This window comes from Leuciscus leuciscus (assembly GCF_965113295.1).
Source record: "Leuciscus leuciscus genome assembly, chromosome: 24".
NCBI classification, from domain to species: domain Eukaryota; kingdom Metazoa; phylum Chordata; class Actinopteri; order Cypriniformes; family Leuciscidae; genus Leuciscus; species Leuciscus leuciscus.
In genome coordinates, this window is record NC_138723.1 from 9,195,370 (window position 1) to 9,220,763 (window position 25,394).

A 25,394-nucleotide genomic window follows, 5' to 3' on the forward strand; every position below is an offset into this window, starting at 1 on the left:
ATAGATAGACAGACACAGATGGATAGATAGAGAGATAGACAGACAGACAGACATAGCTAGATAGATAGACAGACAGACAGACAGACAGACAGAGATAGCTAGACAGACAGACAGATAGATGGATAGATAGACAGACAGAGATAGATGGATAGATAGACAGATGGATAGACAGACAGATAGATGGATAGATAGACATACAGACAGAGATAGATAGATAGACAGACAGACAGACACAGATGGATAGATAGACAGACAGACATAGCTAGATAGATAGACAGACAGACAGAGATAGACAGATAGCTAGATAGATAGACAGACAGACAGACACAGACAGATAGATAGATGGATAGATAGACAGACAGACAGACAGACAGACAGACAGAGATAGATAGACAGACAGAGATAGATAGACAGATAGACAGCCAGATAGACAGACAGACAGACAGACAGAGATAGACAGACAGACAGACAGACAGATAGATAGATAGATAGATAGATAGATAGATAGATAGATAGATAGATAGATAGATAGATAGATAGATAGATAAACAGACAGACTTACTTTTTTGTAAGTGAACATTAGACCAATGAAAATAATACCCTTCACGAATCTCTTGGGCATCTTCAGACATGGATTCCAACGCAAGTAAAAATCAAATGCGATTTTAAATAATCTTAGGAGCAAATAAATCACAAAAAACCCAAGCTTACTTTATTTTATTTTTTGAAAAAAGAGTGCAAAACATATGACATACCAGTATGTACAGCACATAATAAAAGGATGCAATCACGTGACCTCGTCTATCATCGACCGTTTAGGGGTAACTATTTACAAAACGAAATAGTTACACATTTACCTTTACAGTAGAGAAACCAAACACAAGTTACAGTCCTAGACCAGCAGGCCTTATTAAAAAAAAAGTTTCAAAAGGTTCAAAACTTACTTCCATTTACTGTTTTAGCTTACTAAACAGAGCCCTCTTCTGGCTAAAAGTGAAATTGCATACGATCCACTTTTCATCCCATAATGCTCCTCTATCTGTCAGACAGACAGCGTCATCTACTTTCAGATGTGCATTTATTAAGATACCTGAAAAAACACCATCAGAAAATTCCCTGGAAGTATGCATTGATAGACTGGGTGTGACGTATAGCAGCCTGTATATGATACACAATAGATCGCGTTAGAACCAGATACGCAGAACTTTTCTCTTTATGGTACCCAGAAACAAGGGTAGAGCATTTACACTGCTGACAGAGGTATATGTATGTGACTTTGGGTTTTGTTTGGCTAAATCTACCAGAATATGAAAACAGTATCGGACTAGTAAGGGTTAATGAATCTGTTGCTATTATTTCACTCTTTCAAACTTTTTTTTTTTTCTGCATAAAACTCAATGAAAATAGTAGTGGTACTTGCTCATACAAAACTCGCCAGCAGGATGTCATAGTGTTGCTATGCTTATGCTAGGGTGGTTGCTAGGTGGTTGCTAGGTGGCAACAAATCAAAAGAGCCCACATCCAATCCCTCATTGAAGTCTATAGGATTTTTTATTTATTTATTATTATTATATGCGGAATTGGAAATCATATATATGATCAAGTAATAGACCACCTCTCCTCAGTATATAGCACAATATGAGGTATAATTAATATCTGTTGGACAGACTCCTCATCCTAAATATGAGCAATATGCATTAGCATTTCAACACAATGAGCCTCCATATAGCGGGTTGTGATTTACCTTATTGCCATTACATTACGTTGAATGCTTGAATGAATGTACTTGCTAACTTGTGATGGATGATCCGGACATGGATTTGATCTGTAATATTTTGTTATATGGGTCTCTTAAATAATTTACTACAAAATGACATTCATTGTGATCTAGTCTCATTGAGAATATACATTATGCATCTAAAAAACAGCTAAAAACTCGATTGCTATGGCCATATTGACTAGCATGGTCTGTCATGAAAGATATTAAAGGGGTCATATCATGATTTTTGCTGTTTCAATTTTTCCTGATGTCCATTTATAATGAACCCCAACCATTCATAATTTAGTTTTTCATGAGCATTTCCTCTCTCTTTTTGATTGATAATTAAACAGGCTGTTTTTGTGCTGCTGTGCCTTTAAGATTTTATGCAAATGTCCTTCTTCATATTTGAAATGGGAAACACATGAGCTGTGAGTTTGCCACTATAGTTATTTTCGCCCCATGTAACGGTTTCATGGGACAGTTTACACTAGAAATGATCCAGTTCCAACATTAGGATCCTTCTGAAGGATCTGCAGAGCTGTAGGTGCTACACACAACCTAAAAACAGTTCAATATGTGGTGGATTTGAACACTTTTTTTCACAGTTTTACTCCTATTATTAGTTATTCTGATGTTTAGGAGTAAAGCAATATGCAATGTTGATGTGTAAAGTGGGCGGTCTTATGCTAATGAACTTGGCTTTTGGAAGTCAGAATCCAATTTTGCTATTTAGTTTCAATAAATGCTCTTTTTGCACTGGAGTTTTATGTTCTGAAAATGAACTCTATTCCAAACATAAAGGAAACTTTGATATGACCCCTTTAGACAAAAATAAGAGAGTGTGAATGTGAGCATCTGTTAGACACTCAAAAATGAAGGCCCAATTCCTCACAGTAACTGTCAACTCCATTTCGACCAATAAAGTCATGACAGTACCGAAAATAAGACTCTTTATCCAGCAGATAATCTGTTTGAATTAATGATTTGGCAACTTACATTCAGACATGTGACAAGTGAGTGTGTGTTCAGTCTATTCCAGCAATAAATGGTGACTATGTAACGTCAGTGCAGTCTCATCTCCGGTACGGAGACGCGTCACCTCTGCAAGACATCTTTGCTCTTCGTTGACAAGCTGATGGGAACAAAACCGTGGATTCACATAAAACAGGATTCAGACCCATTTGGGTTAAAGTCAACTTCATCACATTCTCTCTTTTTGAAAAGGAAGTGCCATTGGTCACCGTCACTGAAGAAGAGATTTTGGCTTTAGATTTTTATTTCATTCCCTTGCCGTGTAGTTCACGTCTGTGTTCTTTAGGGGGCGCTGTCATGCTCGCATAAAGCCTGTCCCCTTTTGTGCATTGTTTTGCATGAGTCCCGCATTGTCATGTTCTCCATCTCTGCCTGTAAGGCTCCCCCCACCCCACCCACCCAAAAAAAGCATAATGGTCCGGTCCAGGAGTAGGAGTGACAGATAGGTCAGGGAACATACCATTCTGTGGGTGTGGGGGTGCTATAATTCACTGTGTCGTACAGGAGGTTCTAGCTTGTGGGACAGAGCGGTGAGGACCTTGTCAAACTTCTCATAGCGCTCGGCCTGACTTCCTTCCGAGCCACGACTGCCCCATAAAAGCCTCATCTGAAACTCTGTACAGAAGATTTCCAGAACCTCCTTCCGCTCCTGGAAATCTGTGAGGACAGAGAGAGAGAGAGAGAGTGTGACCACCACATAAACAAAATGAAAACAATCAAATCTTTATTAAAATACTTTCTGCTAGTGCACAGCAATCCAAATCACAAAATGTGACATATATAGCATGTTATATGTTTGGTAACAGTTCTTCTAACCCTAAGTGTGTAGCTTTTCATTTCTTAAACAGCCGTGTAGGAAGACGCATCATGGCCATATTCCAGGATTGATTCTTGCATTGTCAATACAAGATCTTGAACAAAAATGTAAGCACCTCTTGATGGGAATAACATCACAATATTTATTTCCATCAAGAGGTGCATCCATTTTTGGTCTTGTATTGACAATGCAAGAGTCAAGCACAACACACACACACACACACACACACACACACACACACACACACACACACACACACACACACACATATATATATCAGTATATCGGATCGGTAAGATTTTTAATATTTTTAAAATAAGTCTCTTCTGCTCACCAAGGCTGCATTTATTTGATTAAAAATACAAACAACATTTTTTTTTTTTATATTGTGGAATATTATACAATTTAAAACAGTTGTTTTCTAAAGTGTAATTTATTCCTGTGATCAAAGCTGAATTTTCAGCATCATTACTCCAGTCTTCAGTGTCACATGATCCTTCAGAAATCATTCTAATATGATGATTTGATGCACAATAAACATTTCTAATTATTATCAATGTTGAAAACAGTTATTTACATTTTTATTTCAAGATTCTTTGATGAATTGAAAGTTCAAAAGAACAGCATTTATCTGAAATAGAAAACTTTTGTAACATTAAACACTACCGTTCAAAAGTTTGGGGTCAGTAAGAATTTTTATTTTATTTTTTGGGGGAAATAAATAAAAGAAATCAATACTTTTATTCATCAAAAGTTACAGTAAAGATATTTATAATGTTACATGTTACAAATAAATGCATTTTTTTGTAAAATTTCTAGTCATCAAAGAATCATGAAAAAAAAATTACACAACTGTTTTCAACATTGATAATAATAATGAATTGGATTGGATTGGATAATTAGAATGATTTCTGAAGGATCATGTGACACTGAAGACTGGAGTAATGATGCTGAAAATTCATCTTTGATCACAGGAATAAATTACATTTTACAATATATTAAAATAGAAAACAGTCATTTTAAATTGTCATAATATTTAACAATATTACTGTTTTTACTGTTTTTTAATCAAATAAATGCAGCCTTGGTGAGCAGAAGAGACTTATTTTAAAAACAATAAAAATCTTACCGATCCAAAACTTTTGACTGGTAGTGTATATATATATATATATAAAGAAATAGCAAAAAAACCACTAAACAAGTGCATAAAAATCACACAAAATATTTTTGCTCTTGTGGTCTGTTGGAATGCAGTCAGAGTGAGGAGTTTACCCTGTAGTTTGCTCTCAGTGTTGGTGCGGTACAGTCCCCCGTGGTGAGCGATGGTGCGCGCCGCCTCCAGGTGACTCATGACCACGTCCACACCGGACTCCACACTCTCCCACGACTCCAGCGCCTCTCCGGCCGCCACGCCGCGCTCCAGCAGGGACAACACCGGCACCACGTGAGGGAAAGATGTGTTGGAGAGGACGCAGCTCTCTGAAACAGACACACAACCATTCATTATAATCAAATATAAACCCTCATTCATTATGTCAGGGATTTCAAAGCGGGGTTTGAGAGCCCCTAGGGGTTCATGTTGAAACTGCAGGGGGTTGTTCAGCATTGTAAATGTGTTTTAAAGACAAGTAAAAAGTATAGGTGAATGATATTAACATTATTTTGTCATTGTGAAGTGAGTGACACTCTGCTTTACCTTTCCCATCATTCATGGCCTTGAGGAATGGCTTGAGCTTCTTCTCATAGAGGATTGCCCCTTCTGTGTGTCTCTGTCTCAGAGTTATCCACGTCTGCTCCAGCCGTGAGATCTAAACAACCACCAGAGAACGGAAAGTTAGGGTTGTGCTCTGGCTGACAGCTGAAATCACGTGGTTTTCTGAGGACAGGTGTGTGTTCTGACCTGCGGCAGCTCCAGGGCTCTCATGACCGCAGCGAACCCGTACATGTTGCCCATGTTGCTCTTGAGTTCAGCTGCCAGCTGGATGGTTTTATGCAGGAGTGCGGCTCTCTCCTCTGTGCTGCCCGTGCAGCCCAACAAGTCCACCGCCATCATTATAGACATGGTGTAGAACCTAGAGAACAAGAGACAGTAGATACAGCTGATCACTCCTAACACTGATGCAGTGCAGAAGAAGCACCAAGGCTGCATTTAGTTCATAAATAATACTGTAAAAACATTGCGAAATATCATTACAAATTAAAATAGATGTTTTCTATTGAAATATATTTTAAAATGTAATTTATTCCTGTGATCAAAGATGAATTTTCAGCATCACTACTCCAGTCTTCAGTGTCACATGATCCTTCACAAATCAGTCTAATATGATGATTTGATGCTCAAGAAACATTTATTATTATTATCATCGATGTTGAAAACAGTTGTGCTGATTAATATTACTTATTTAGGATTCTTTGATTAATAGAAAGTTCAAAAGAACAGCATTTATTTGAAATATAAATCTTTTGTAACATTATCAATGTCTTTGCTGTCAGTTTTGATCAATTTATTACATCTTTGCTGAATAAAAGTATTACTTTCTTTCAAAGAACTTTAATTCATAGAACTAATAAGTACTAATTCATAGAACTAATAAGTACTAAAAACTAACTATGACAAATGATGAAGAATTACCAATTATTACGAATCACAACATTAACATGTGTCTGAGAAATAATCAATAATCTTTTTTCACTCGGAACACGGTCATAAAATTGTAACTTAGTAAACATTTTTAATAATGGTCCAGATCACTAGTAGTTCCTGAAGAGTGACTCGGTAAAACTTGAGTAATTAGTAATGTAATGGGAGATTTTTGATTTTCATTACTTACTTTGATTTTCATTAACATACACAGGATTGACTTCTATGTGTGCTGCTGACCATGTGATATAATGATTGATGTGAAACGCCTGCGAAGCAGGAGAAGAGGGGGAGACGCTGAGGCCCTGACCCCTAAGGTCAAAGGGCTGTCCAATTTAGGACTTGCAGGCTGTCAGTTAAGCTAAACTAAAGTTCAGTGTATAATAGGATCACTGGTGGAGTGTCTTATCCATCTATGGAGTGTTTAGAGAACCTTGAAGATAACAGTATAAAGACTGGCCTGCCTCTCTCTCCTGGTCGCACTTGTTCCACAGACTGTACTTGTGACTTCTGTGTGGTAACTGGGCCTTCTTGCAAGAATAAATTACTTTTTAATGATCATTTGATTCCAGACTGTCTCTAACGCCAAAGATGATTGTTTAGTGAATTAAATTGCCACAACAGTAATGTATTTTATGGCCATAGTCAGTGTAAAAATATATTATTATGTCTCAGACACATGTTAATGTTGCGATTAGTAATTAATTGATATTTCTTTATAATTTGTCATAGTTAGTTATTAGTTCTTAATGAGTCCAATTTCATTCAGTAATTATTGATTCCCTAATAATAAGGAATTATATCAGTCCTAACTTTGATATTACTAACTGATTAGTTAATCTTGTTTCCATATTAGCTGAAGTGTTAATGTAGCGCTACTCGTTTATCCAGCATTACTTCCTGCATATCTATTAATGACGGACCATTCTTCTAGAGTGTTACCGATCTCTGTGCTATTCCTGATCAACTGAAGTCTATGGCATGTGTATGGAAATGTGTGTGTGTGTTTCCTAACCTCTCCAGCAGATCCAGTCTCAGCTGGTGTCCATGAGGAAGAGTCAGCAACTCCAGGCCTGAGCTCACTCCCATCATCCTCTGCATCTCCTTGGTAACGCCCAGTATCCTAGCAACCTGCCGATGGACACACAGTTACAAGAGCAATATATTCAACCCCACCCATTTATTTCCATCCTAATATATTCACAGTCAGAGAACAGAAGACATTTAATTAGCCGTGAACTCATCGCTTGATGAATGTGGTACACAGCGGCGTGGAAAGAGTTTATTAACCCTGAAGGTTTCGATGTTAATGGCAGGCAGCACCGAGAGCACAAACGGGTGAAAGGTTTGGGTCGCGGTCCAGACTTTATCAGATGTGCCTCACGTAATGTTTCCGGCTTTCATGGATCAGAAAACCAGAATCAAGGGTGTTAATGTACTTCTTTGGGAGTGTTTGGAAATATGGATGTGTACGTATGGAAAAGGAACTTGGTCCTCCAATGATTCATGTGCATTTTTTTTTATTTGATCATAAACAACAATTTGCAGTATCAATCAGGTGTCAATAAATAGTAATAAGTCAATTATAGTGGATAAGGGTGCTAATCGTGACATGACAGAGATATAAATGGGCATTAAGTGAAACCAGAGCCTGGTCCATAAGATCATGTGACCAGACCTGAAAAAGTGATCTGTTTATTATTAATCTACATGTACAGCTTTCACTGACTGATTCAATTAAAATATACTGTATTTTATATATTAAAAAAATTATGCATTATTATTACTATTATTATTATTATAACTAAAGTATTATTAATACCTTTATATTAGTGCGGGCAAATCGATTGATCGCGATTAATCTCATCTAATGAAGTTTGCATATGTGTGATTGTGTGTACTTACAAACTTTTATGTTAGATGCGATTAATCTAACAAAAGTTTGTAAATAATTAAATGTATATAAAGTATTTAATTAATCACAATTAATCGCAATTAATCGATTTGACAGCACTACTTTATATAAATTATTATAATTAGATTTTTTTTGTTTTCATTCATTACAAAACCGCACCCAACTCAAAATGGCGTATATGGGGGAAAACTTGAAAAAATGGGTATGCAGAGGTTTAATGAGTATAATCTATGAATCACTTTTGGCACGACAATATTCAAATATTCCAGTTATAGGTTTTCTGGGAAAGAAAACTGTCAGCTGTACTTGGTACCCCATTGGTAATGGGTATCATTTTGTCTGTTTTGTTGATTGTAACTGCTTTTCTCTTCTTTTTCATCTCTTGATCCTGGGCAAATCTTGGGCATTGTTGAATATAGTTATACATTTCAAAATAGAATAAAAAAGAAGTCACAAAAAATAATAATGGGTATGCATTTTTAACCAAGTTATACTTTTGTGAACAAAACAACTGAAGCGTTTCCCCAGAAATTTGATTTGATTTGATAAAACAAAGATTCTAAGCAAGAAATGGTTTTAAAAAAGAAACTACTCAATTTAAAAAATGTAAATAAAAAACAAACAAATGCATTTTAATGTATAAGGAGTGTCTGCAGAGCCGTCGCATAGACTGTGCGAACTGTGCAACCGCACAGGGCCTCGCGCCACTAGGGGGCCTCGCAATCCTGCTGTTTTTTTTTTTTTTTTTTTTTTTTTTTTATATAATTTGTCCCCACCACTTTTTAAAACATCTCGCAGCACGAATGTATCAATTCTACAAATATATAAAACATCTCCAGTTAACTGGCAGAGCATTCATTTCGTTCGTTTTTTAAATCAAGTGATCAAAGTGCTCGTTGCCGCTGCGATCACACGGATACAGTGTTTTACACGCCGCACTGTCTTCACTCGGACGCGCGCTTCAATCCGTTGGGGATACTCTCTATTCGTTCTGGTGAAATTACAAAACATCCCTGCTTGATATACAACCACTGATGAACATAATCGTTTTTGATGTGAGAAAAAAAAAATGTGTACGAGTGTGGTTGAGAACCCAGAACCTCTGACACGCATGGCGAAAGTTCTACCACTGGACCATTCAGATGTACGTTGGATAAGTAGGCGGATCTATGTATTTATTCACATGAAAATTCTCGAGCTGACTTGATGTAAAGTCACTCGTTGTTGCACATTTGATTTTTTTTTTCTCTGAAATAAATAGCAAAAAGTCATAGCTGAGACTATGTGCATGGTTATGCTGTATTATTCTACTTGATAAAAACGTATTGCAGCGAGATTATGCGTGCAATAGAACTAGAACAGCTACGTCCGTGTGACTGTTATTCATGCGCAATTGAGCATCCACATCAAAGAGCAGGGCCTCGCATTTCAAGTTCGCACAGGGCCTCGCACCCCACCTGCGACGGCACTGAGTGTCTGTGTATGTATTTGTGTGTTTTACCATGCAGTCGGCCATGGTGATGTGCTTGGCGGCTGTTTTGGGATCCACCTCCGCCAGCAGCTCCTTCACCCTCTTCAACACACTCATCTCTAGAGGTTTATTCTCAGCCGGCAGAAGAGTGGACTGGTATTTCCCAGGCATGAAGGAGGAGCATGTCTCCACCAGGGGGAGCATGAAGCCCTCCACCCCGTCTGGGGCTCCAGGGCCCGGGCTCTGGCCCTCCTCCACCCTCAGCCTCTCCACGTAGCTCTTGCAGGGAGTAGTGGGGGCTTGTCCGGGTCTCAGCTCGCAGTAGCTGCGGCCCTGCTCCGAACTCTCGGAGGAGAACCCGTGGGCAGGCGTGGAGTGTGTGCTAGGGGGCGTGTCCGAGCAGGGGAGGTTGTTATTGGAGGAGGACGGCGAGAGATGAGGATCGCTGGAGCGCCGCATCACTGGAGAGGGCGGGATCACGGCGAGGACACGCCCACCTGAGCCATGCCTGTGGCGGGAAACTGGAGAGACAAATAAAACAGCACTGGGTGAACTAACCCTTAAAGGGAACCTTATTATGCTTTTTTATTTTTTATTTAACCTGCCCTGTAACACAGCTGATACGATCTGTGCATGTAAACTACTACTATCAGCTTATGTCAGTATTTATATTAGTTCATGCCAAAGGGAGTTCATTTCTCCAACAGAAAACATTTGCCTGAAATGCCTCGTTTGTATTCCAGCCATTATTTCTTTGACTTAGCAACATCAGCATGTTATACATTTGCATGATGCCTGATGACTAGCTGCTTTAGTCAGCCCTCAAAGAACATTTGGGTGATTTTGCGATGTCAAGACTTTTTTTTTGCTTTGAGGGCAAAAAGACATTGTATGGACTTTCAATATCAATGCCATAGTTACAATAGATAGATGAGTACAGCTGTTAATAATTATGGTAAGGAGTGTTACATATCCCACACATTCTCTAAGCGGTTGACCAGTCACAAAAGACTTGGGTTTGGTGACCAATCAGAGAGGACTGGGTTTTTAAGAAAGGCGGGATTTGAAGACAGGAACTAAAAAAAGAGTGTTTCTGTTTCAGGCAGAGAATGAAAAGAAGCGTAAAAGAAGATTATCAGATAAATAATGTTTTTTTGTTTTTTTTACTTGAAATCAATTAAATGTATTCTAGCATCTATTAAATTAAATTATAAATGCATAAATGAGCATATAATGGGCACTTTAAACAGTGCTACACTAAAAAAAAAGGTAACTTCTAAATTAAGTGGTTTTTATAAAACTCTAAAATATTATTTAACATCATTGAACCAACATTAATTTATACCAACAAAACTATTTTTATTTTTATAGGTTAAACCAGGTAGAAGTTGCTTTTTAAGCAGGTTACCAGTTTGTACATCAATATGATTAAATCTTCAGATATATGCACGAGTGGACTGTGTGTACTCACTGGAGCTGTAGGCCGGGGACAGAGGGGTTTCCCCCACAGGGGACAGCGGGCAGCGGTACTCTTGGATCTGATCCATGCTCATGGCACAGTTCCTCATCGCATCCTTATGGTGCACCGTAGAGGGGCTGGAAAGGACAAACATGCTTTTAAATTCCTCACCCCTTAAGTCAAAACAATCCACGTTTAGGTATATATAGCATTTTTGGCATCTAATTTTAGTAAACCACATACCACAGCTACAAGCCTACTAAACTACACACATTCAGTGCTATTGTGATACTATGGCATGCACAGAAGCAAGTGAAGGGTTTCCATGTGGCCACATCTGTTTGGAAAACTGAGTGAGGAGGAGTGAATGGGAGGGGGGTCTGTGCCAGCTGTGAACACACACATAAACATACACACACACCAGCTGCTGCCCTCCACTGGTTTCACCTCTGGCTCGACTGTCTGAGGCTCATCTGGCTCTGCAGACTGGGCGGCACTGATAATACAAGACATCCTACATGAGCATATCACTCCTGCATCTATGGCACATGTGCATATGGCCTATTAAAACACTGTGCACACACCAATATGCCTGATCTCAGACCTGAGATACCTGAACTCCAAGAATGTAAATATTCAAGATTAGGAAAGTAGGTTTATGAAGCACAAACTTCAATGGGAATTTTAGAGATCATTTTGGGAAAACCTTATGCCCATCATAAAATACGAGATTTTCTGTGATTGCTGTCAACTCCGACTGTCCAGAATCTGCTACTGGCGCAGTGTTTCCGCAACTATTGTCGACAAATATAAATATACAAATATCCTGGGTTGAAACATGAAACATGTCCACATATATATATATATATAAAAAAAATGAAAAAATAAAAACAGAAAACAATAAACTAAACTAAACTAAACAAATGGTTATTTTGGGACTCGGAAACAATTTAATTCCTGGTGGTCACTAAAAACACAAAATGAATATGGTCCAAAAAAACACACAAAACAAAACAAAACAAAACAAAACAAAACAAAACAAAACAAAACAAAACAAAACAATGTTATTTTGGTACTCTGAAACAATTTAACTCCTGGTGGTCACTAAAAACGCTAAATGAATATGGTCCAAAACAAAACAAGGCACTATGAGTTAGCCACATACTAGTTGCGAAGACGATGATGGTGAAGGTCTACCTGTGAGGAATGATCTTCTCTGTGGTCAATCCATCGTTCATAGTAACACTGCGCCTCTTGATGTGCGCCCCCCTCTGGGCCAATGGTGAATGTGCAGATCCTGGTCTCCCACCAGCTAAGGCAAACGTCGCCTCCAGGTACCTCAGCGGCAGCGTTCGGTTGACCGGACACAGCAGTTGGGCTCCGGTGCGCGGGCACACGGGGCGACCCGTGCCAGCATGGTGCCTGACCAGTGTGGGAACAGAGTCGAAGCTCTCATGCTCCAGCATGTACTGGATTTTGGTTTGTCCGCTTTTGATCAGGACTTTGCTGATCCGACAGTGGATCACTTCCTGCTGCCAGCGACACGTGAGCACAAAGTCACCCACGGTCGACAGGGAGTCCCGTACGAGGAAGTCGCCGCTACGTAGAACCAACGTTTCTGAAGCCTGTTGACACAAATAAAACAAGAGGGTTTATTAATAGAAATGTTGTGAGCTGGACTCAAACCCACATTTCCCACATGAGCACCACAGCTCAAAATAAGGACTTAAGATAACTGCTAGGCCAATTAGGGGAGACTAGGGGAGAGCAGGGCACAAAGTAACGCATTTTGACTTTCTCAGTTTGTGTAAATCTACTTATGGTTCATAGTATTTATTTTTTCCCACATTAATTTCCCACATGTCTGGTACGATTATGTGGTTTTGTTTTATTAATACAGTATATACTTTTTTCTTGATATAACCAGAAAGAATGGAAGTGAAATGTGACAACATGCCCCATAGGTGGGGTACATTGTAACATGTGAGGGGCACATTGTAACATGACCATATGACAGCTTAAAATGTTATCTGATCTAATAAAAATAAAAGAACAAGACAAACTAAAATATTTTCTAAATAAAATACAATTATTAACTTTTTCATATAAAATAATGGCATTTTTTAATAATTAAATATAAACTCATTTTTGAGTTTCGACTACGAACACAGGAAAACACAGCTATACAACATAGTTCAAAACAAATAAATAATTTGTAATTTCTGAACATTGACTCTCAGTCTTTATTCACCCTTTTCTCATGTTTTCTCAATAGAATTAATAAAAGTATAGAATATAATAGCATATTTCTAATAGGGGCACATTGTAACGCAGTGTGACAACATGCCCCACCTGCACAACTGGGATTTAAACCCTGCTAGTGTCTTCTGCTAGTTAGCGAAGCATTAAATAACTATCTCAACTGTTAAATAACATATTGGAGATTAAAATAATATCAGATTTGTCTAAGTTTAAATAAACACAAAAAAATTTAGATGAAAAATTTACTTAAGTAAGAAATTTACTTTTGCTATGGTTTAATAATGTCTATGGATATCTTCCAAATTTTTATTTTATTTGGTGCAATTTTTTCTCTATAATAGTGTAAATATGGCAACTAGTAAATACACCAAGTTTCGTCATGCTAGCATGTGTGGAAGTATTTAAAACAAGTGTGTTACAACTAGCCCCGTGTTACGTTGTGCCCCGCGCTCCCCTACCATATTTATAATATATATTTATTTGTGAGTTTACGTCACGTTTCCTTGTTTTAAATTATTAGAATCCTTTTTTTTTTTTTCTATTTACTAAATTTGATTTTGAATTCCAAATTTTCTCTTGAATCCCAAATGAGATGACGGACTGTTGGACTATACATTCTGGAAATGTTCAATGAATGAATGAATGAATGAATGGATGGATGGATGGATGGATGGATTGATGGATGGATTGATGGATGGAATTTCTCCCAGAAAATTCCAGTGAAAATGTAGCAATTTTTCTTTTAAATAAAAAACAGTAAATTAAATGAAATTAAATTAAATAATGAAATTAAATAAATAAATAATTTCTATGGTAATCAACAGCATTCTTGATCTTTTTTTTTGTTGGTAACATATTTTTTACTACACTCTGTTGGCAACTGAATCAACAGAAATAGCTTAATAAAGTTGATGAAATGCCACCGAGTCTTTATGTGATGAGTGCCTCTGCTCCAGCAGAGGGCGCAACAGTACATTTGGTGAGGTCAGAAGTGCAGCATGGGGGCGTATCGCCATGGTGACTAGCTATAGTTTTAATAGAGAGGGCTGGAGTTTGTCTTTACTTCAGCTTGAGCAGGAATACATTATGTTAATGCCCAGATGGCTGCTCTCATAGTAGACTCAGTGTGGGCTGCAGTTTGTCGCCTCTATGGTGCAAAAAAGGACACAAACATACTCTCTCTCTCTCTCTCACTCACACACACACACACACACACACACACACACACACACACACACACACACACACACACACACACACACACACACACACACACACACACACACACACACACACACACACACACACACACACACACACACACACACACACACACACACACACACACACACACCAACTGAAAACCCCAAATAAAATATACAAAAGGCGCTCAGAAAACACTCTAAAAAGGCTAACAAAAGTTTTAATTTACCAACTTCTCCAGTTGCATGCACAGTTGCACACTGGTTTTTATATCATGGTGGGGACTTCCCATTGACGTCCATTGTTCTCAAAGTTGAAGTGTGTAATCTTTTTGAAGTTTAAATACTGTCTTCCATTCCAGCTTAACATGCAGAGACAACTATAAGTCATTTGTAGGCGGCTTCCCCGAAGAGTGTAAACACTGGCACTTTCAAAACATTGCTCCGAGAACAGATTGGGATTTTGGGAAGCATAGCCATAGACTGCCCACAGTCCATTCACAGAACATGTAATGCATATTGCACACAAACACTGACTGAAATCAGCAGCTCAAATCTGATTGGCTAGCAGCACACAACTTTCAAGGACAGCTTTTAACTTTGAATGGTCTGCCTGAGAAAATTATATTTTTGCCTGAGAAAAATATTTGGATATACCAAAAAACGTTTTAGTTTTTTAGTAGTATACCAAAAGTGATTATAGTTTATAATGTTTTAAACATTGATATTTTTCTTCAACCCATCGCTTTACTTCAGAAGGCATTTATTAACCCCCAGGAGGCCAGGATATTATTTAATTTAAAGTGGGAGGTACTAGGCTAGAATAGGTTGCAAACTGGACCAGACCTTATGCCGTTTAGTCAAAATCCTGTCCGCTTGAGAAAGTGAACCATTGTACCATAGCATAGCAAAACTTGACCCACAGACGCACCTCTCGTGGAATATGGCCATGGTACCAGCCGTGGCTCCTCATGTCACTGCTACTGAGTTTGAGTTCCTCCTCCAGCTCCTTCCTGAGCTTCTCCGGGGGCGACTCCAGCAGGTACTTCTCCTTGGAGAACTGTGAAAAACACACAAAACCAGCACATAAGTCACACTGACCTACATCATCAACACACAAACATGTAATAAAGCAAACTATTGATCATTTAGAATAAAAACAAAACTTTCTTGAACAAGAATTGTAAGGTTTATTGCCTCACTTATCAAACTGACATATCAATCCATATGAGAGATTAAAAAGTAATTTGAGTCACATAGAGCCTCATTGCACATATTTCTTCTTTATAATTTATGTAACATCTAACCCCACTGCTAGAAAACAAATAAAAGCATACAAATACACACTGCAAGATGAGGCTTCATTGTCTCGCCCCAAAGAACAGTACTGTCCCAAGTGTGTCTGTTTAGACAGCGGAGAAATAAAGCGTAATCTATGTGTGTGACAGTTCAAGGCGAAGGTCTCGACCCTCTGCGACACAGGAAAACTAATTCAAACACGGGCAGCATTGTAATGAGGTCAATAAAAAAGACAACGGACAAAGCTAAGGGCGCTAACAGGGCTCAAATGCCTCCGCAAGGCTGTGAATATGGGAGATGTGGGATCAATTTTGTCACAATCACTCTAATGGTCTCTTCCTCTCTCGATCAGAGGTAAACTGATTAAACATCTGCTTCCTTTCCCTCTTTGACCGTCTTTTACACACGGGAACAGGAAAAGATGCTAGATTTCAGCAATCCCACTGTCATTTAAGCTGTTGTGTGTGCATGTGTGTGTAAAGTGTATAAAGATAGTGAGGCAAGGTCAAGTGTAGGGACTTATTGCTTTTGTCTCTGCCTCCAGGGGCCAAATCTTCCACCTGGGTCCAACCAGAGCTCACTGTAATCTCATATAGGCGTCTGTAATTGTCTTTTGCTGCTTGAAGATGGCCACAAGGTACGATATTCTGTCTCATATATTCTTGATTTAGGTCCAAGGGGAAAACCCAGTGTTGCAAGTGATAACAGGGCTAAGCTGATATGAGGAGTTCATATTGTCTTATGAGAGGTGCCTTTCACAGGAGACCCTTTTCCAATTTTCTGAAATTCTTTCCTCCAACTTTATTAGTGTTTATTCAAGGAATGAGCTCAGTTGTTTACATAAAGTTTTGCACATATTGTGTTTCTGAGAGAATATTTAGGTGAGACAAGATGAGACAAGGCAAGAAAAAAAGAGATGAGCCGAGAAAAGCAGCAAGACAAGACAATATACAAAAAGAAGAGATGAATCGAGACAAGAAATGAAGAGATGAGACAAAATGAGATGAGACAAGAAAAGACGAGATGAGACGAGACGAAGTGAGGTGATGTGAGACAAGTGCGAGACAAAACAAGGCAAGATACAAAAAGATTAGGTAAATCGAGACATGAAAGGAGAGATGAGACAAGATGAGAAGAGACAAGATCAGAAAAGACAAGACGAGAAGAAGTGAGGTGAGATGAGACAAGAGCAAGACAAAACAAGGCAAGACAAAATACGAAAAGGTGACGTGAGACTAACAGAAGGAAAAGGGATAAAAGAGAAGAAATAAGATGAGATGAGGCAAGAAAAAGAAGAGGGGAGGTGAGGGGAGACAAGATGAGAAGAGGGTGGTGGTGGCACAATGGATAAGACACATGCCTTTGGTGTGAGAGACCCGGGTTCGAATCCACTGTGAGACACCAATGTGTCCCTGAGCAAGACACTTAACCCCTAGTTGCTCCAGAGGCGTGCGACCATATATAGCAATTGTAAGTCGCTTTGGATAAAAGCGTCAGCTAAATGAATAAATGTAAATGTAAATGTAAGAGAGCAAGCAAGGCAAAGGAAAGACACAAAGCAAGGAAATAAATAAAAAGAAGAGGTGAGATGAGATGATGAGAGATGAGACAAGATGAGACAAGGCAAGAACGAAAGAAGAGGAGAGACCAGATGAGAAGATTATGATAAAAGAGAAAAGACAAGAGAAGACAAAGTGAGGTAAGATAAAAGCTAGACAAAACAAGGTAAGGCAATATGTAAAATGAAGACATGATATGAGCAAGATGAGATGAGAAAAGCAGAGACTAGATGAGAAAAGACAAGGCAAGATGGAAAAGAAAGAGATGAACCAAGACAAGAAGAGATGAGACAAGATGAAAAGAGAATGAACTAGATGAGCAAAGACAAGACAAAGTGAGGTATGATGAGACAAGAGCGAGACAAAACAAGGCAAGATACGAATGAAGACATGCAAGCAAGGCAGGACATAAAAAGAAGAGGTGAGATGAGATGATGAGAGGATAAGAGATGAGCTGAGACGAGATAAGGCAATGTGAGATTACATAAGGAGAGATGAAAAAAGGTGAGAGGAGATGAGAAGATTAGGCCAAGACTATTATCGCAAGATGAGAAATGAAAGAAAGTTGTGGTGAGATGAGACCAAAGAAGAGACGAGACAAGCCAAGAAGAGATGACACCTGGCAAAACAAGAAAAAAGGTGTGAGAAGATGTGAGGTGAGGTGAGATGAGACAATATGAGACAAGATGAGATGAGACCAAGCAAGAGAAAGAAAAAGCAAGGCATTGTGACAAACGAAAAGAAGAGATGAGACTAAATGAGATCAGAAGAGAAAGGAGACAGGAGTTCTGAAGAAGCTTTAGCATGCAGGTATTGTCGTTTCTGCAGAGATTCACTCATTAAAGAGCCTGAAGGGAGATTGAATGAGATCAAGCTGATTTCTGCTTTCAAACACTGATGTCTGAAGACTCCAGAGAGACACCTGCGCTGTTTCATGTCCCCTTGCCCCACTTAGAGCTGCTCCTGGAGGGCCAAAATGTCTTTCTCACTGCCCTCTTTCTTCCACAGAGAAAGCACTTCTGGCAGTCTAATGAAGCGCATGCTGGGGGAAATGACCTGACCACATGCACACACACACACACACATGCACAATGTAACCTCTACAGAGGCACAGGGACAGAAAGAAATTCAAGATACAGAGGAGATAGAAAGAGAGATAGAAAGGGGGTTATAGGACCGATGCTGATCACCCCCCCAACACTGAAGCTCTGGTCGTCATGGAAACCTCCTATTGTGTGAGTCGGCCCTATCCTGCACCACATACACACACACCTCAAGGATTTTACAAAGCAAGAGGGCAATGCATTGTGGGAAAACAAAACAATTATACTTCCTGGAACATGATGCAAAGAGACAAAACTGACGGCAAACTTTTTTTGGGATATCAAATCTACACTTTCCAGCAGTCCAGTCCAGTAAATGTGTTGTGTTGGGGGATACCTGGATGTCCAAAATATGCTTTTCCACATTTTCCAATGGACAAATAAACCAGAAAACATGGGTTGTAGCCCAACATGGTCCAGATTCAGGTCCCAATCTAGACCACAAATCATTTCTCATAGAAGTAGATACAGAAGTATTTACCCATTAGAAATGACGACTGAAGGTATCAAATGCACACTTTCATGTCTAACCCTGTGTAGTTTCGGAGAGACTGCTTTGTCTGTTTAGGATTGATTATTTCTTTTTTTACAAAGTACTAATGTTGCCAACTTAATGCACAATAATGCACGCTGCTCATTTTATTTAATAGGCATAAAAGCCATGTTTGCAAAGAGGGAAATGTGGAGACTGGACCTCCTGAAACTTTAATTGAATACCTCTGACCTAAAATCTCAAGATAGCATGATATATCGAGCGAACTGTACTTCAATCCTTCATAAATAAATCTGGCATCTACAATGGGAGGTCAGTGATGCTCACTCTTTAGAAACAATATCTTTATTACAATGCACCATGAATTCTTATGCTTGGAAACCTTTTAGGCAAGGTTGACATCAGAGCCTCAAGGGTTCTGGATCACGGTCTGCTCTGTTATTTTGAGTAAAACCGAACAGCAAACAGAGATTTTAGTTGATTTGTGAATTTGGCCTCCTTTTCCATCTTGTGGGACACATTTGACTGAAAATCTTTGGGTAAATTCATGCACAAACTCCAACTCACTCAGAAGTGTTTATCTTCAGACCCCCATGGCTTGTCATGAATAACATCCAGCCATGATTCATCACCAATTTCACTCAGCACCCCCATCCTCTTCTTCCACCAATCAAAGCGTTCTATCTAACCAGACCCCCACCCACCTAATTCTATTTCCACCAATCAGAAGAACCTTTGCAATCACTTAGATCGTGTGTGATTGAGTGCAGCTGCCCCTCTGGGTGAAAGGAACGCCATAGACGCAAAAAAACCATTAGGCTGACACGAACCGCAGATATAGCAGATAAAGATTCACAGGTCAGCGTCTGCCATTGAGTCTGCTCTCTGGGGTAGAGCTAATCCAGTCGGCCCAGCTGAGCAATGACCCAATGCTTTGAGAGATAACAGGACAGCTGGTGTTAAAATCACCTGCCACACTGACGTGGAATATGATTTAGATCATAAAATACTCTATGGAAATGCACAAAAGTAGATGTGAATGCAAGCAAGTTGCTCCTTTGTACATAATATGCATTCTTATGGTAACTGTGGTGGTAACACACCTCCGTACTCAAGGGGGGCGATAGAGGTACCTTCAAATGTGGAATTACTATTTAGGTAGCTAGCTACAAACATGACGACAGTTCACCCAAAAATGGGTGAGGTCATGGTGAGGTGGAAATTTTGCAGTAAAAAAAGTAAATTGTTTATTGTAGTGATAGCAAGTAAATTGTTTATGCTTAATAACAGCCTTAATGCCTTCTGTGGCCAATAAATGTCCATATTTTTGGTTCAATGAAATTCATGGTCAAAATTATTTTCAATGTTTTAATATTTAAAGACATTTTATGTTGGGCCGCTATTTGATGTTCAATGTAAAGTCTTGGTATTTGAGCACAATCACATCTGTATGTAGTAGGTTTCAAGACTTTGAGAGTATATCTAGGTACTCGGACAATGTTATTATAACAAATGTTCTTCTTTTTTTTTTTTACTTTGATGTGTTTAGAGCCTTGTCCGTCTCTTTAGACACAGTCAAACACACATAGTCCTGTGACCTTTCCCTCCAGTTGATCCAGGGGTCCCGATTTTAAGACGTTGTCCATCTGCTGCCCATGCAGTGTCGTTGTCCTTTTATCCCGCCTTAAGCCATCTTAATGCCCCTATCATACCCTTATCTCCCAGAAAACCATTTTTGCATTATCCCTTCATCTATCCCTGCTGTCTTACACCAGCCAAATCTCCACCAAATCCCCATTTCTGTCATCGCTGGCCAACATCCCAACACATTAGATCTTAAAACGATTTCTGTTTCTTAGATTTTCTCTCTCTGTCTGTCTATCTCTCTTTCAAACACACCCACACACACTCTCTGGTGTTTAACAAGCACATATGCAGGTCAAATGAGGTACTAGATCTCATACGACTCTATTAACAACAAAACTAAGCGGATGTTGTGCATATTTAAGAGATGTAAATAGATAACCATGAACATCCATATCCACATGCTTTAAATATTTCTGATCTCAGATCAGCTCCTTTGTCCAATAAGATGACCTTAATTATAATACAAGAGGCTAAAAGTTCATATCACACTGATTTCTTAAAGAATAGGTCAACCAAGCATGAAAATTCTGTCATTAACGGAATGATTATATATAAATGACTATGCACAAGTAGTATGGACTGGTACGTTTATGGAGCTTTTTTGTCCTTTTTGGAGCTTGACAGTCTAAAACACCATCTATTTTCACTCTAAGGACAAGAGAAAGCTGTACGTTCTGGAAGAAAGACAATTATATATTTTGAATGACATTAGGGTGAATAAAGCTTGGAAGAATTTTCTACTTTTCAATTTATGAAACCTTTAAGTTCAACCAAAATAATCGAAATCTTTTCTAAATTCACTGTATAGCTTTAAATTCAGCCAGTCTCAGAGAAGCTAAAGAAATAAAGAGTGTGAGAAGTTAAGACAGTTCTTATCTCCATATTTTGACTATCTGAGTCAATGTCCTGAATCTCCTTGAAGAAACACAGCACAGGGTTAGTGGTCAGACAACATGGGCAGTGAATCTGGAACATTTTATTAAATCAGTATGCATGGAATGATGCGCTCTGGACCGTGAATGGATTTGGAAGCTCAGTGTGATATCAGACCCCCTAAAACAAAACAGAATTCTGATCTAAGACTAGTTGACTAGTTTTGATGTGTGTCTAAGTGTGTTTAGCAATGTTTTATTCCCTATATAAGATTCCACTCAGCTTTTCACACTGTGCTTAACACTGGGTAACGATCTTTTTAAACCCCAGGCAAGGGCCAAGACAAATGCGCTAACTGGAATAAGGATACCATATTATTTGTTTAAAACAGCCAGAGCAGATTTATATGATTACATTTTCACAGAGGAACAAGCCGTTATTACATCAGGTCATGTTGAGTCAGTTTGTTGCGAGCTGTATTCATCCAATCAATGTTATTGACCTCCTGAATATGTACATTGTGACATTTTAAACCTCTTGTATAATCTCAGCCGTCTCTCCAGCTTGGAATCAAACCTCAATCTCTCTAGCCTCCCCCTTTCGCTCCTGTTTCTCTCTTGTTCTGTCTTTGCACTTGTTTCTCCCTCTTGTGCTTTGCAGACAAATTTAGGTGTAATGACTCTTGACTGTGAAGTTTGTGGTCTTGAAGCAGACTGTATGGCTGCCATCTGCTTCGCAAAGAGGTCTACTCAAACTCTTAAGATCAAAATGAAATAACAAATTACTGTAGCGGGGTATTTACATGGTACTCCAAGGTACTACTAAGTTTTTTTTAAAGGTATTACCGTGGAACATGTCTGAAAATGTAATTACTCAGAAGTTGCTCTTTCATAACTTTGGAGAAACATGGTAGTTTTTATTGGCAATACACACAATAGGGAGGCACATACAGTACATACCCTTGTATTGCACTTTAAAAAGTTAGTAGCAGGAGTTTTTAAGAGAGCAACACCACCTCAGCTCACAGCAGAGCAGGAATTAGGTCATCTCAAAGCCGCCCTGCAGTTCCTGTTATTGGCAACCCTCTCGACCCATTAAAAATGAAGGAGCTCTTTAGCATTTTGATACAGTCAGTCCCACGTCAAAACACAAACACACACACACAGACGCTCCTGTCAAACACGATCAGCCAGCTGCATGCCACGGGGGGCATTTTGTTTTGCTGTGCTCACCCAAGGGTCACACAGAGAGTACAGGGTGTCTGCGTGTGTGTGAAAGGGGAGACGTCTCATGTGCCAAGACTGTGATCTCAACTCACAGAGAGCAAACACCTGGTCGTGCCGTTGTCATGGAAATGCTGCTTGGTCCCCTCTGATGGGACGTCTCAAGGGCGGCGCGATGTGTCTTGGGGAAATGAGGGGGAAATTTTGGGTGGACATATGCGGACAACACCCCATCAGCCAGCTGTTCTGTCCACAACATGAGTTCTCTGCACATGTCAAGCCACTGGTCTGCTGTTCTGGTGTGTTGCTGGGAATTCTGGGTGTGCTAACATACATTCCAGTTCAAGCATTTCTGTTGACCAAAGTCCCTTTCAGGCAAGAAACTATTTCAGTCATGCAAGTACAGCTCCTGTCTCTTTAAATGGGGAAGCATCAAATTCTTCAAAGCTGTTCACCCAGCTGACGATTACATTTTTATTATTGGCAAGCAGGGCGGGGCCGAGAGCCGTGGGAACGGAGCGAAGCCGGTGGTGCGAATGCTAATGAGTGTCACCTGCGCGCCACACCGGTCAGGATTGACGACAGAGCAAGACGAGAGATGTCCAAGCCTGGGACATTTATGTTGGTGATTTTATTATGTTTATATGCGGCAGTCATCTGTGAGGGGCTTTACTTTTAGATTAAGACTTTACATTGAATGTTCGAGCTTCCTTCTTCCCTGAGCCTTTAACTTTGCTACATTCATATTTGAAATCCCCAGTACAATCTGACAACAACTGTCTCATAATTTTTGTTTCAAACTAAATTGTGCGTGTCTTGAGTTCCCGTTTGCGTGCAAGTGTGCCAGTGTGTCCAAGGTCTAGTTCTTGTTTTGTCAAAGAGTGTCCACGATGTGCACATAACATAACGGAAATAAGTTAATAAAGGGCAGTCTTACACAAGAATGGTAAAAAGTGGAGCCTAAGAAATAAAACTAATAATAACAAAGCTCAAATCATGACAAAAAACTGAATTTTTCAGGCTGGACCAGCCAATGCGCATGTGCAGTCCTAAACATGCATCTCAGAACACGGAGATTTTCAATTTTCATTCAAACAGCTGTAAATGAATGTAGAACCAAATGTATATTGCAAGTCAGTATAACGACGATTTGAGACAAATATAATGTAAATTTAATATAAAACTATGTAAATGGCGTCTAAAGTCTTTGCTATAAACCCTGAGTGTTTCCTGTGTTCTATCAAGCCTCAGGGTTCGAATGATTTCCTATGCATAGGTAATAATCATTCCAAATGAGATTGATAATTACGCATCAATTATGAATTAGCTTCCACGCCTCTAATTCAACTCAAGAATGCTGGGAATTACTGGAATTTGCTGGATAATGGAGTGTCCCTGCATATGATTGCCTGTCTAAGAGTGGATTCGCTCATTATATCCTTTCCTGTCAGTGTGTGTGGAGGTGTATCCACTGGCGTATGGGATGTGTGTCTCTCCACTTGGGCCCCCTCATGACATTATGAGTCAATTATATCAGGCAAAATTAGCCATATCTAGACCATTTGGACACATCTAAACTGTGAATATATACAGTGTGTTTACATAGATGCAGAGAGGCGACATGAGTGCATTTACACAGATTCACATTCACAGGAAAAACTGCTGTAGCTATTTTCATGTATGACGATCTATTTATACTGTTTTACGAGTTTGCTTGCCCATCCAGTCTAAATATTTAATGGTAAACGAACTTGGCTTGCTGTCCTCGATGGAGGCTGAAAACTCAGAGTTCAACCCCCCAATAGCGTTATTACGTATCAGGAGAATGAGAGAAATAGAGGTGAAGATGGAGAGGTGGAGGGATGCAGGAAGAATTGTCGCTGGGATGGTGCAATGATTGCTGCTTATATACGCATGTAAAGATGATTGACAGGACTAAACCTACTGCTCCTCCCGAACCTACATTTGGAACTTCATTTATAAAGATGAAGTGTGAATAATGTTTATTTTGAAAGCCATAAAAATAATTTTTTCTCTCCCAATTTTTCACAAATCTGTAAAAATCGATTCTAGTTTCAAAAATTCTAAATAAGATAAATGATAAACTAAAACTATATAGGCATGTAAAAAGCAAAATAATGATAAAACTACAACAAAGGTTACGCTGCCTGAAATGACAACTGTCTCCATTGGTAATACTATTTAACCCTGATAAAAACGCTCATGCTTGACATCATAACTTAAGGCAAGGCCACATCTCATGGTTTGTGGTTGGGCCCATAAAATTGTGTGTATTTTTGTGTGCTACTGCCGGTTCATAATGCAGCTCTGTGACACACGGGCCTGTTACACTGACAGGCGCAGGAGAAACATCCTGATTACCCTCTTCCCTCTGGGCTCACACACGAGAGGTAGAGAGAGAGAGAGAGAGAGAGAGAGAGAGAGAGGGGACAGGCAGCAAGAGAAAACTGGCCATATGGGGTCTACGGGTGGTTTGGTCCCTATGTGTTAGGGGAGCAGCTCAAAGCAAGTGTGTTTCTGAGGGTTTTGGGCATATGGTGTCATAGAGGGGGGCAAGTACCACAGGAAAACACACATGACTTATCTTTCATCACGGGTTTGGAAATCTCACATCT

At 39.2% G+C, this 25,394-nt stretch overlaps 1 protein-coding gene and 1 long non-coding RNA gene across 4 annotated transcripts in view; one reads left to right on the forward strand and one right to left on the reverse strand.

Annotated features, from left to right (window-relative positions):
* LOC309489908 overlaps positions 1 to 1,393 on the forward strand; it is a 4,726-nt gene extending 3,333 nt beyond the window's left edge. Inside the window, exon 2 of the long non-coding RNA XR_014202563.1 lies at positions 1 to 1,393. This exon is cut by the window's left edge and continues 2,726 nt beyond it. This is a non-coding gene — a long non-coding RNA (uncharacterized lncRNA).
* The window catches only part of sh2d3ca (SH2 domain containing 3Ca), a 56,544-nt gene continuing 31,852 nt past the window's right edge, over positions 703 to 25,394 (reverse strand). For all 3 annotated transcript variants that reach the window (XM_082158787.1, XM_082158789.1, XM_082158788.1), the window contains 9 exons: positions 15,493 to 15,621; positions 12,295 to 12,722; positions 11,110 to 11,234; positions 9,669 to 10,159; positions 7,268 to 7,383; positions 5,512 to 5,683; positions 5,308 to 5,419; positions 4,884 to 5,090; positions 703 to 3,451 (listed from right to left, as the gene is read on the reverse strand). In XM_082158787.1, the coding sequence (XP_082014913.1) occupies positions 3,276 to 3,451; positions 4,884 to 5,090; positions 5,308 to 5,419; positions 5,512 to 5,683; positions 7,268 to 7,383; positions 9,669 to 10,159; positions 11,110 to 11,234; positions 12,295 to 12,722; positions 15,493 to 15,621 (1,956 nt within the window). In that variant the 3' untranslated portion in view covers positions 703 to 3,275. The remainder of the gene's footprint in view (positions 3,452 to 4,883; positions 5,091 to 5,307; positions 5,420 to 5,511; positions 5,684 to 7,267; positions 7,384 to 9,668; positions 10,160 to 11,109; positions 11,235 to 12,294; positions 12,723 to 15,492; positions 15,622 to 25,394) is intronic.